The sequence below is a fragment of the Boeremia exigua genome, assembly GCF_020726555.1.
Source record: "Boeremia exigua strain MPI-SDFR-AT-0100 chromosome Unknown C7974scaffold_6, whole genome shotgun sequence".
Classification (NCBI taxonomy): Eukaryota; Fungi; Ascomycota; class Dothideomycetes; order Pleosporales; family Didymellaceae; genus Boeremia; species Boeremia exigua.
Window position 1 is genome coordinate 2,261,752 of NW_025763523.1, and position 12,343 is coordinate 2,274,094.

The 12,343-nt window shown below is 51.6% G+C and overlaps 3 protein-coding genes across 3 annotated transcripts; 1 reads left to right on the forward strand and 2 right to left on the reverse strand.

Moving 5' to 3' along the window:
• Positions 1 to 27: 27 nt before the first annotated feature.
• On the reverse strand, positions 28 to 2,025 carry C7974DRAFT_193005 (aspartic peptidase domain-containing protein). Its single transcript, XM_046136631.1, has 3 exons — positions 1,988 to 2,025; positions 1,410 to 1,931; positions 28 to 1,357 (listed from the first exon to the last, which is right to left on the reverse strand). The coding sequence occupies exons 2-3, from the start codon at positions 1,819 to 1,821 to the stop codon at positions 51 to 53; spliced, it is 1,719 nt and encodes a 572-aa protein (XP_045997555.1). The 5' UTR covers positions 1,822 to 1,931; positions 1,988 to 2,025; the 3' UTR covers positions 28 to 50.
• A 1,318-nt stretch (positions 2,026 to 3,343) lies between these two features.
• On the reverse strand, positions 3,344 to 4,790 carry C7974DRAFT_193026 (uncharacterized protein). The gene is made up of 2 exons (XM_046136632.1): positions 4,379 to 4,790; positions 3,344 to 4,332 (listed from the first exon to the last, which is right to left on the reverse strand). The coding sequence occupies exons 1-2, from the start codon at positions 4,622 to 4,624 to the stop codon at positions 3,571 to 3,573; spliced, it is 1,008 nt and encodes a 335-aa protein (XP_045997556.1). The 5' UTR covers positions 4,625 to 4,790; the 3' UTR covers positions 3,344 to 3,570.
• Positions 4,791 to 8,125: 3,335 nt separating this feature from the next.
• On the forward strand, positions 8,126 to 12,224 carry C7974DRAFT_454703 (uncharacterized protein; the record flags this gene model as incomplete). Its single annotated transcript, XM_046145930.1, has 11 exons — positions 8,126 to 8,177; positions 8,231 to 8,491; positions 8,594 to 8,845; positions 8,920 to 9,024; positions 9,091 to 9,731; positions 9,853 to 9,969; positions 10,026 to 11,575; positions 11,652 to 11,781; positions 11,932 to 11,951; positions 12,046 to 12,076; positions 12,174 to 12,224. 11 exons carry the CDS (start codon positions 8,126 to 8,128, stop codon positions 12,222 to 12,224), a joined length of 3,210 nt encoding a protein of 1,069 aa, XP_045997557.1.
• Between the last annotated feature and the right edge of the window lie 119 nt (positions 12,225 to 12,343).

Below are 12,343 nucleotides of genomic sequence, written 5' to 3' on the forward strand. Positions count from 1 at the left end.
TTGACTGACCACAAGGCTTGATAATTGTGCATGACTTTGAAAACATATACTCAGACCTCATGTTCCGCAGCCAATCGAGGCAATGTTTTAGTCGAGTGAATAGTCTCACTAAGTCCCATCGGTCTCTCATCCAACAACCTCCCATCATTCTCCTCATCTACCTTCCGAAAAACGTCATGCACCAGGCCTCTCCTCGGATTACCATTATTATTATCGCTTCTTCCGCTGCGATTGCTCATTGCGCGATTAGGAACTGAAGAGCGAAGTATAGTGCTATCGCGCAACGACATGGCGACAGGCTGTGGAACCTGGAGCGGCAGCTCCAGACTCTTGTTCTCCGAGGACGTTCGGGTGGGGGCGCGCTCGCAGAGTGGGTTGACTGATGCTGTGATTGCTGCTTCGCTGCCGCCGCAGGAGTGCCGCGCATTGGTATTCTGCTTGCGTCGACGTATGTACCAGACCAGGCCGACGAGGAGAAGCGTGCCAATTATGGCACCGACGATCGCTCCGGCTAGCAGGGCGACCTGGGATTTGGGCTTCGTGTTGGGAAGGATGCGACACACCTGCTTGACTTTTGCGTCGGCGCCTTTGGGGTCGGCGGGTGCGACGACTGCGGGTGCCAATTGGAAGTTCCGCGCATCGGGGTCGACCACAAGGTAGTTTTGAGTGAAAAAGGGTAGGCCCAAGGTTCCTAGTGTGATTGCACCTGTTTGGTTCGTAACGGCCATGTTGTATACAGTGGCGTTGTCCACTTCTAGCACGCCTGCAGCGTTGTACGCCCGTGGCCGACTGTAAAGCTCACTTGCTGGAATGACTGTCTTGTACGTGGCAACTGAAGGCTTCGATGCGTCTTTGAGCGGCACGCCCGTATCAGAGATGGTAATAGTGACAGTACCCACAGGAGCTGTCGCGGCAGGAAGTTCGAATCGGCGTGATGTTCCGTTCCACACAGCAGTCGTTTCTGCGGCCGCGAGGTTCTGTAGCATCTGTGATGGAAGTTTGAGATCTGAGGAGAATGGGTCGAGATTTACGATGAGAGTATCTGTAGCGTCTGAGAAAAGGCTGGTACTCTTGCCACCAACATCATACGTTATAGCTGTGAGGATGGCGCATGTCAAACAGTTAGAGAACATAGGAAAGGTAGTTGCTGCGCTCTTGAGCCTGCTTTCGTCGTAACCCCCTATGACGAGCAGGCCGTCCTGTGGCGTATCCTCAGATTCGGATCCAACCCAGAGTCCAAAAGTCCTAGACGATGCTTGGCCAGAGTCGACGAGGTGGTTCAAAAAAGTCGAGTTCAACCCTAATGGCAGAGTTGCTTTTGAGTTTGGCTCGCCCGCCATGAACGGGTCTGCGCTGGCTATGGTTGCTTAGCAGTGTAGATACATGATTTTGGTCCACTGTGAACTCACTATCTGAAGAGCCATTGGTATAGATCGGGAAGGGTGCAAACTTGTTGGCTGTCGGTTTCAGGCCAAAGCTCATCGCATCGTCGAAGAACACGTATGAGCTCGCCAATGCTAGATCGACAGTGTCCCTACTGCCTCCCCAAGTTGAATAATCAACCTCTGCAAATGAGGTCGAGGTAGCACTGTCATATATACCACCAAGCTGACCAATGCAGCTGCTGTTCGTGGCCGCCACGCATTCCGCTGCGCTATTCAAAAACAAATTGTTCGAAGACGTCGAAGGCGTTAAAGAGAATGATTGTGGAGGAGTGCCAACTGAAAAAGAGATTCCCCTGGATAGAACTGTTCCAGCTGCGGAAACGGAGTTGTTCGTCCACGGCAGAACCAATGGCACAGAGCCATTCGGACAGGCCATCGCAACCTGAGTACCTTCGAAGAACGTTCAGTTCGGTGGTTTCGTGTATGTGTAGTAGAGTTCGCACAACACTGGTGTCTCTTCGGGTCAGCGACTTGGCAGCGCAATTCCTGATATGAAAGACAGGTTACCCATGGACTGCCAATTTGATCACCGACATACTTACAGGGCTTCAGGTTTGGGTCGGGCTCCGATGGCTAAGCCTGAGAGTCAACAGGTTGGAGCTCCATGGGTTGCGATTCAGGGCTCACTGTGATACCCATCTATCAGATCACTCATTGTCTGACACACATGACAGTGCTCTAATCTAGGCTTCTATTATCCCAACTTCTGTTGTCCAAGCTTACAGCCTTTCACTGCGTTGATAAACCTTTGACTGCATTTAGGTCTTTCCTACACGCAATTCGTTGAAATCTTGTGTTGTAGACAACAAGCAGCTCCTGATACGATCCGCCTCGCGAAAAGGCCCTCCTGTGGGGAATCTGGGTTTTTGACCAAGTTAATATTCGGACCGTTCTTTTCGGAACAATGGTAGCCATGCGCGTTCCCGCACATCGAGCCAATCAGCGTGCTCATCTTCTACGCGGCCCTTGACAAAGTGTTCGGCGATTGCTACAGTTGTGTAGATCTTATTCGCCTCAATGACGATCATGCCGATCTTGTTGCCCAACTTTGATCCTCATTCAAACCATGGCCAGATTCAGTCCCACACGCATCACAGATCTGGCTGCCATTGATTTTCATTGAGCGCCATGGGGCATTATCTATGTACGCTTTCAGGAAAAACTGGATCTGACCAAGCTGATCGCAATCTTGGCCGACCTTTGAGTGTAGCGAAAAATGAAATGCGAACACGAGACAGCTTTCAGCCGCACGAGGTACAGGATGCAATCCTGGAAGTCTCTGACTTGAAGTGCACGAGTCCATATCCAAAGCCTGTTCGGGTAAGCAATGGCTCTACTTCATACAGGCTGTACTTAGGAAATTCATATGAGTCTCATCTGCTCTTTCTAGACAGCGGCATCCAAACCTCCCAACTTCCTCGTTTGTGTTGTTACCAAGCACCCAGCCCTCTCTCTCTACTTGGTGCGCCAACCTCATCTATAAGACTCAATGACGCAAACAGACACTTCAAATCTCGCAAGTCTTGCGCAACACCCTGTGGGACAATCTTATGCTACTACTCTATGACATCATCATATCCTGGAATGATGGAAGCACGGGTAATATCATCAACCTTCAACTTCTCCGCACGTGGACGGTTCCCAATCACCCTTCCACAAGAGTCAGCGTGACAGGGCCACCTCTCAGGCACGTAGGTACTTCAAGATATCAAAGAAATTGCTCACCCGTGGCAGGATCTCCTGTCCGGCGGCTCAATTTGTAAAACCGGAGTCCGTCATTCTTTAGGTTGTGTTATATTTTTGGACAACTGTAAGTTGTTGTGGTTGAATATCCACGTCTCGCTCACGGATGCCTACGGTGTGAGATACATATCGTTATTCGTCGTCTCGTGGTTGCGATGGACAGTGCGGAGTCAGATGACAACCACCATGTTGCATGCTTTCCTCATGGCTTCGTCCCTAGATCTCTTTTATGATATATGCTTCGCTTGACATGCTAGTACTCTGGACAGAAGCAGTATCGGGGAGTCACCTCTCGTCCTCGAACGAAGAGGCGGCACGCATTCAAGGTCCCGACGACAACCCTTACTTGTACGATATTCCTCACAATCCTCCACGGAACAGATCAATCAGCTCCTCCAATCTCCTCCAGCACCCAAACAGCTGCGATCCGCGACGCCACAGCCACCCCGCTGTACGTACACAGCACCTTGATCGCATTATGCCCACTCACCATCGTCAAGCTCGAGAATATCGCCGTGCCGTAAAGATACGTCGCGTTATTAAGCAAATCCAAGCCCGCTTTGCTCAACTTTGCGAAGCCTGTGTGTGCGCATATGACTGTGCAGTTTTGCTGTTGCAAATCCCACACCCGCAGTGCACTGATGGGAACACGAGCCGTCGCTGTCGCGATACCCTGCGCGGTATTGTTGACGGAACGAGTAGGACATGGCGTTATCTTCAGTGTGAGCCGTACAAATACCACGGCAGCGATGTGATGCACCACAGCAAGCAGTAGCCATACCATAGGGTAAAAATCCGTCCAGCAAGCCCACGTCACGACGGCGTTCACGCCCAGATCGATCGTGCGCCACACGACAACAGCGGCGCCGGCGCCTGTCGCGATGTGCGCAACGACGATTCCCACATGTGTCGTCGTCACGCCCCTGAAAGCCGTGGGTGGAGAATATGTCCTAGCCTTCTCGCTGATAGCACCGTACGGCCCGAGATCGATGACTACCCGTGGCGAAGCAGACGGTAGCTTGGTGAGCTGAGGCCGCTTGTTGATGGTGGCGAGTGCGAGGAAGAAGGCTAGGAGGGGGAAGCGGGCGCTGATGCGGATTACATCTTCGTTCGAGGTGCCGAGCACCAAAAGTACAGTAGGCACCTTCAATGCATCAGCATAGAATCAGCAGCAAGGCTGTGTCACTTACGAATGCTAGGATGCCGGAGCCGCTTGAGAGAATGCTCTGTTTCTGGCTGGAGATATTTGACATGATGCACGCGAACGCATCGCCGCAATTGTCGCGCAGTGTGATGTTTTCGGCGGTGAAGGTGGAGCTATTGATGCAGGCTTGGATGCCTTCTGTTGCGATGCCTTTATAGCTGTGCTCAAATTTGGCGGTGCATGGCGCTATGAGTATGCCTAGAAGGAGTGACAAGGCTGTGAGTAGAGGCATGACAACGACACCAAGGACTGCCCGTTAATTGCGATATGCGAGCCACCAGATATTGCGTTCGCTTAACGTTTCCAATCGATGCAAAATATATAGCTACACCAAGGAGGTTCCAGGAGGATAGAACAGGCAAAAGGCAAAAGGCACAAGGCGTCTAGATGGCGAAAGGGAGCCGTCAGGCTGTAATATTACTCACCACACCTTCCAATGGACGCCGCAGTGCTGAAAGCAGGCTAAGTCATCTATTAGCCTGGCTGCAGGCTGTCGCTTACAGAACAAATAAGGAAAGATTCGTCGACTGGACAGGAGATAACAGAGCTTCCTATTCGGCGTTCGCTCAGCCTGATCCCAACAATACGTCGGCGAACGAGACAGGTGAAAGTGTTAGTGCACGCACTTTCTTTTAGCTGATCATAATGGTGAAGTGTTTGCTTTTGTAGTCTAGCAACTGCACTTGATCTGCTGTTGCGCCGTACGAATGTGGTTGTGATTACCTGTTCTGGACTAGGTAGTCTCCGTCCGTCCCTTCCCTTGACCTCACCTTCACAACACGAAGCCTCTCGTTTCGCCTGGAAAGTGTCGTACAAGCCGCACGCTCAGCATCCGACATCACGAGAAGAGTGACAAGTCACAGACCGACAGTCCCCTCAATCACCAAGAACACGTGACAAGCATGCAACACAGCCAGGCCAACGTTCATGACTGAACCGCTGCAAGCCCATCAACTAGCTGCCAGTCCTTCAACACGAGTCCTTCAATACGAGTCATTCAGAATCAGTCCTTTGATACGTACGCACCGAACATGAACCAAACAAATCAGCGGCTGCATCAACGTCACCCACAGGGTCAATACGAGTACACAACCCGAGATGGCATATATCAGTCTTACCGGCCGAGCTATCACAATCAATCACGCTTCGGATCTAGTGATCATGACCGACGCCCTGCGAATGGGCGACCGGTAAGTTCGATCTGTTATTCCTTGCACTCTTTTACTTCTACGAATACCCAGACCGGCGTACTGCTGCCCAATCGAAGGCTGGCGTTACTGCTGCCATATGAACGGATTATCCAAACACTTTTAACGGCTTCAATGTGGCAAACGCTAATTTCCTTCGTTTTTCTAGTCCTCAATTCGGAACTCAACTGCTGCCCGGCAGGCCAGAAGTCGGGAACGCTCTGCACGACACAAATTGGCTACTCAGCCAACCCCTACTCCCGCTCAGACTCGGAATCCAGCGCCATCAGCTCCCACTCCAGCTCCCGCTCCGACTCCAGTCCCCACTCCCGTTGCAGCCCCCGCTCTGATTCTAGCCCCTGCTCCGACTTGGACTCCAGCACCACCAGCTCCCACTCTAGCCCACGCTCCAACTCTGACCCTTGGACAATGCACTGCGATACCAGTATCAGCCCAGAACGATAACGACAGCGCGCGAACAGCTGCAGAGCATCTTTTGATGTTCTTCTTCCCTATTGGCTCCGAAGTGACCTGTAACGAACTCTCGATATCGCTCAAACGGTTATATCCACAGCTCGGTCCACATAGCGCGAAGACGTCACACTCGTCTTGGACAAGTTATATATTCAATTCGGTCCCAAACGTTACCAAAACGCACACTGGCAGATACGCAAGATACATCTACAATCCTCCCACCGCGCCAGCCCAGTCTGAGCCCCTGAAGTCTCCGGTCCCCTGAGGCCCTGCAGTCGGAGCCCGAAAAGGTACAAGATTGACCCGCGTCTCCAGCCCAGATACGATGTCCAGAAGGCTGTCATCATATTCCAACGGCACCTAGTCTAGGCACACATGAGCCTACCACGATTTATCTTGAGCATTCCCGCGAAACATGGGTTTCTAACGACATACAGCAACACAAAGCAACACAAAGCAATCATAACGCTATCGTTCTTATATGATGGCTTAGAAGAGACATCTCGACGTCAGCAACGCTGTCTTCGTATCTCCAGTCGGACCACCACCGGAGCATATTTACGGAGCATATTCATGCACTCCATGTGGCGGCTGATGCTTCGAAGTCTTGGCCTGGTCATATGTCACAACATGCAGCATACCGCAGCACCATCACCTATTTCACAGTCTACCTGCAGGATCTCAGGTGTGCATCGGGTAAGGCGCTTTGACTGACCTCTAGAGTGGTATGGACTCCAAGATGTTTTCTTGGGTCACTTACACGTCACTTTTCACGTTCGAGTGTACTAGTAAGCTTCTTTGTTTCCTTATTACGTGGACACAATTATGCGGCGTTCACTCAGCCTGATTCCAGCACTACGTTCGTGGATAAGTAGATAAATGAAAATGCTATTGTATATTTGTTTGCTGTTTCTGATAGTAAGTTGTTTGTTTTAGTAATTGAGCGACTGTGTCTAATCTACTATAATGCTTGCCAAAATGTGCGGACCCCCTTATATCTGGGACACTACTGCAGACTGTCCATGGAATGCCTGCATATGTGCCTATGAGTGGCTGTCTGATACCGGTCTGACAGGGCGCAGGGTCAAACCAAAGACAGGAGCCACTGACCATACTGACCAATATACATAGACTGGTACGCTACCAGTGTATACACCCATGTGCCAGCTATAGAGGGGTCCGCACATTTTGGCAAGCACCGATATTGCGCCGTACAAGCCTCTTACGCTGCAGAAGAAACGGCAGACCAGGGATGTGAGCCCAGTACACCACGCAACGGTAAAGTACGGAAAATGTAAAAGACCTCCATGGAATACTTTTTTGCCTACAATACAGGTAGTGCTTACCCAAATTCTAGCTTTAGGTATCATGATAACTGCGGGTTCTGCGTCAAAGTTTGTCAGCTCGATCAAAGGTCGCTTGTTATTAGAACCCATATGCCCAGGTCACAGGGAAGAATGGGGTATTGCATGAAGTGATCAGGCAATATAAAGAGGCTGGCTGCAGGTCGTACTGGTAAACTGCAGACTGTTCGCTACCGAGCAGGAACACTAGAGCGGAGTGCTTCGAGGATATATACTCGCCCCGGCATTACCGAGCCAGCCCAGGGAGTCAGCCATAGTGCTGGCACTTATCCGCCGTTTTTCCTGGAACGCGAGACTTCGTGTGGACTGCACTAGCGCGCACGTGCACGGAAGATACTTTCACTGTCACCTTTACTTGTCGCTGATCTACGATTGCAGCCACTATTGACCCCACTATTACCTGCTACCTTTACCTCAACATGACACTGCGATCTCAGCACGTGCGTTGCCAGGTCTTGGCACTGCAAACGCGTGTCGTGAGTCTGCTTCTTACCTATATATATCACCTGCCCGCCGCCAACCTCCACTACTACTACTACCACCATCACTGCTGATAATACGCTGTAGCGCGCGCCACATCATGACATGTGTTCCACAAGTATCACAGCATCAAGCTCTTTCTACTGCCGTGAGTCAATCGCCATCGCAATCAATTGGCTGCGCTAATACTTGCAGGCCTGAATATTACATCACAGCGGAGATAGCATCATGGACAGCAGCAAGGATGCTTGTCCTGGATCGGGTGCCGGAACAGGCGAGTGTAAGTGCAACGTTGAATGTGCTTAGAACAAGTCCCAGCTAATCCCCTCGTAGTGGAGCATGAAGAGAGCTTGCTCGACATCAAAGCATTGACGCAAATACTCACATCTGAGACAATCAACAATTACGCCGGCGTTGACTCTGAGTCTGCGACCGACTCATATGATGACAACCAACGCGGGGAATTTCTCGCGCTCTTGGCCAAGAAAATGCGGGAGACAGATTCTGTTGCGGCAGCAGCACCTGCTCCTCCACCCGTCAACGACTCCGCTGCCGCCCCCGCCGCCTCAAGCACCACAGATCAGGCAGAAGACGGTCATCTGATTGCGGGTCCAGCCGCATACGTCGCGACACACACAAAGTTTAGATAACTTCTCGGTCTTCACCAGAAGACCGCCTTTGATACCTGGCTTGCAGGTCAGGAGCGATTGGTCCTCGTCCATACCGGCAAGGAGTATCTCGAACTATCTCCCCGCAAGCGTATACAGGGGAACTCTAAGCTGCAGCGAGCTGCAAACAGTGGCTCAAAGGAGACAATGGTGAGAGGTCATTCGTGGACAGCAGGGCTCTTGGAAGAGCACAAGCTCGATGATCTCGTACGGCCAATGCCACATTGGAACGAGAAGCAGCACTACGTGTATGGCGTCACGGCGGCAATAACGGAACTTCGTTGGGCTGGCAAGTTTGACTGTTCATCTGGGGCATGGTCCTCTGGAAGATCGTGTTAAATAAGTGGTGCACAGACATCGACAAGCCTGGCACTGCCGACTGGTTTGCTTGGACCCGCGAGAAAGAGCAAGCGCGCGTCAAGAATCTGACCAAGACAAAGTCCGGGGCAGATGAAGCAGGTAAGTCAGAGATTGTGTGCCCTATACTCGGTATCCGGGTTTCTGACAGTCCCTTCTTTGAAGCAGCCAGCAGCACGGTGCCATCTATCGCCGATCCGAACGTCCCAGAGGTCTTGAAGTCAGGAGCAGACCTATTTGTCAGTTACAACGACGCACAGCTGGCTGAAGCCCTCCACGATGCATATACCGAGTCCAGAGTCGCTAAAGCGAACACTGCGAAAGCAGTCGTTGCGGCGGCTGAGGTTTGCCGCAATCTTGGCAGCAAGCTCTCTGTAACGAAAGGGCACGAGAAGCGTCTGGCGCTCGCAGATCGTCTCGCCCTATCTCTCGCGACCGCGATGTCAAGCTTCACAGATGACTTCAAGTATCTGCGAACCAGAAAGCTTAAGCACGCAAGTCACGTCTACACGACATTCACTGAGGCCTTCGCAGCCAACAGCGACGCAATCAAGGCACTCGCTCTTCTTGATATCACCCAAGAGAAGCAAGTCGCATCCAAGGGCACAGCACTCAAGATCAACGAAGCTGATAAGACCTTCGAATTGAACCAAGCACGTGCTCGCGATAGGCACCGCCGGACCTCCTCACGAAATAGGACTACTTCTAGTCTCAGTGACGCAACTGACAAACTGAACAGAGAGCTAAACTTGGATCCTGCGGATAGGACTGACTTGATTTTCCGCCAGCGAGGAAATGCAGAGCCTCCTGTCAGGTCACATGTTCGAGAGACACAATCTTCGTGAGGCCCTGGTACATTGCTATATTACCGACATCGACACGTTGCGCATGCCACACCAGAGTCCCGACTATGTTATACGCTGGTGGCAGCTGACAATGGTTAAGTGGGCCGACGAGGTCTTGTCAAAGAGCTTGACTAGAGGTGGCCTCTGTGGAGACGGGATCGGAACGGGTAAAACCATCGAGTATTCCGCTCTCATCCTACGTGTGGGTTTCCATGACATAGGCCCTCAAGATCGTCGCAACTGCTGACTCTGCTATAGAATTCACTTCACTCGCATGCTACGTACCGACAATTGGCTGAGAGTGATCAGCCCTTGCCAGATTGCAGGCCCTGGCTTGTCCTTACCCTTGCCAGCCTTGTAGGAGAAACCGCGATAGCCATCCACCGATTCGCGCCAGAGCATTTCAAGGTTGTTGCCGTCAAAGGAAAAAATTTGAGTTTACCAACGTCAAGATCATTTCCAGACAGTCTGGTGGAGTACAGCCGGCTCTGCCACACCGATTCTTACTTTGACCCCACGCATCAGGACAACTTCCATACTATAGTGGTCATGTCCTATCACACGTTCGCTTCGCACCATGGCCCAATAGCGCAGGCAAAGTGGGAAGCTAGCGGAGGATCGTATCCAGATCGGAAGGATTTGAGTTCCGGTAAGCCTGGTGGAAACCCAAAGCAAGACGCCAAAAAGAAGGGTAACGCGAAGTCCAAGACCAGCGCTCGCTCTGACAAGCAGAAGCGCAAAGGCCGAGGACGCATTTCAGAAGACCCAAAGATCCCTGATTCTAATTGGGCATTGTCCCCTCGACACAAGTTCGCGGGAATCGTATTGGACGAGCCACAGTTCTCGTTGAGAAACGCTAACCGCCACCGATTGACTGTAGAATGGGCAGATGCTTCAGAAGTCTGGTTGTTCACAGGGAGCCCTGCGCCGCGCGGCCTGCGAGACTACGGCTCCTACCTGAAGCTAATCTCTCGTGGTGACCTCGAGGCTGAGGCACAACGGCTAATGACGCCGAAGACTATACCAGGCGCGGACAAAAAGATTGTCCAGTTCAGTGTCGATGTTGAAGGGCGCACTCTCGACGAGTCTGTGAACGTGTACGAACTCCAAGAGGACGACCCACGGCGGAAGTTTGCATACACATCGGCTTTCTACTCGTTCTGGATAGGAGGCGCCTTGGATGAGGAAGACGATAGAGTGAACGATCCTGCAAAACATCACAAGGATGCCGCTTTTGCTCGGGGATGCCTGAAAGACTGGATCATGCGACGTGACGGGAAATCGAGGTTTCCCCGTGAAACAGGAGACCAGATCCTCTCAAACTTGAAGGAACTCAATCATTACGAAATTGAGACGTTGTTCTCCCCTTCAGCTCAACAACAGTATGAAGTTGGTGTCGAAGCATGGACTGGTCGCTTTGTGATAACAGACGACATCACAGGAAAGCGACGTCCGAACCCTCGTGCTGGGAAAGCGGTCAGCGCTATGGAATTGTTTCCACCCTTGAGACACTTGCACGTACCCAATTCAAGATGGCAAGCAAAACACGACGCCGAGCAGGCTGTGAAGAAGGCAGCAAAAGAGAAGAGACGAGAAGAGAACCTAGTGCGGAAGAGAGGAAAGCTTGACAGTGGTGTGATCGATGACTCGGGTGCCCACAGCCGTCTACTCAAAACCCCTGATGGTGACTACGTACCGGAGAAGCCAACCGAAGAAGACGCAGCAGAGACCGATATCAACCTACCGCATGACGATTCCGACTCTGAAGACGACGAAGACGAGAAGACAGATGTGCTCAGACCCCAAGGGTCTCTGATTGGAGATCAACGAGCCCCCCCCCCCCCCCCCCCCCCCTGATGATCTGCAGACGATTGATACATGCAGAGACTGGTTCTCATTCTTCTGGGAGTATTCGGACTTGGCTCAAGGCTTCCCTCAGGCAGCAGGTCAAGATCTGCCACAGTGGAGGTACTTGATCCGGAACATTGTCAGCACTGACACGTACAAGGAAGATGTCAGTAATGGCATTGTTCTTTTCGCGGTATCCACGGGAGAAGAAGACAGTACCACATCCGTCATCCATCCAGACGACTGGTTACTCCCCGAGAAAACCCCGAATAGTCTCTGTCAAAGAGCTTGGCTAGAGGTGGCTTCCGCGTACTAGATGCGTGGTGTTGACGTACAGTATGTTAGGGGTAAGTAGTCAATGTGTCACAAGACTTTGCAGCAGCTAGCTGTTGACAAAATGTAACCTATAGAGGTATACAACATATTTTAGCTTTAGTGTTAGCACTTCATTGTTTAGTCTGGTGTGCTCCGCTATTACTTGCGGAGATGTGCTGCTACGATAGAAGAAGAATAGTTAAGGATTTACATTGATTACTTACCCCTACTACGATACTGTAGCAATCGTGGCACTTCGCCCGGCTGACAAGTTCGCCTGCTGCAAGTCTGTAGACGACAACAAGTACATCCGGGAACGGTCCTGTGGGACACCATGTTGCTGATTGACTTGGAACCAGGCCCAGCCCAGCCTGCCGCCTGGAGGTATACACTCGTAGCACAGCCCGAACCGG

Excerpts from the sequence above, each read along its gene's own strand:
- C7974DRAFT_193026 (XM_046136632.1), bottom strand. The coding sequence starts at position 4,624 with ATGCCTCTACTCACAGCCTTGTCACTCCTTCTAGGCATACTCATAGCG. Across the intron at positions 4,333-4,378 it reads GCTCCGGCATCCTAGCATTC|GTGCCTACTGTACTTTTGGT; the intron begins GTAAGTGACACA and ends GATGCATTGAAG.
- C7974DRAFT_193005 (XM_046136631.1), bottom strand. The coding sequence starts at position 1,821 with ATGGCCTGTCCGAATGGCTCTGTGCCATTGGTTCTGCCGTGGACGAAC. Across the intron at positions 1,358-1,409 it reads TACCAATGGCTCTTCAGATA|CCAGCGCAGACCCGTTCATG; the intron begins GTGAGTTCACAG and ends AAGCAACCATAG.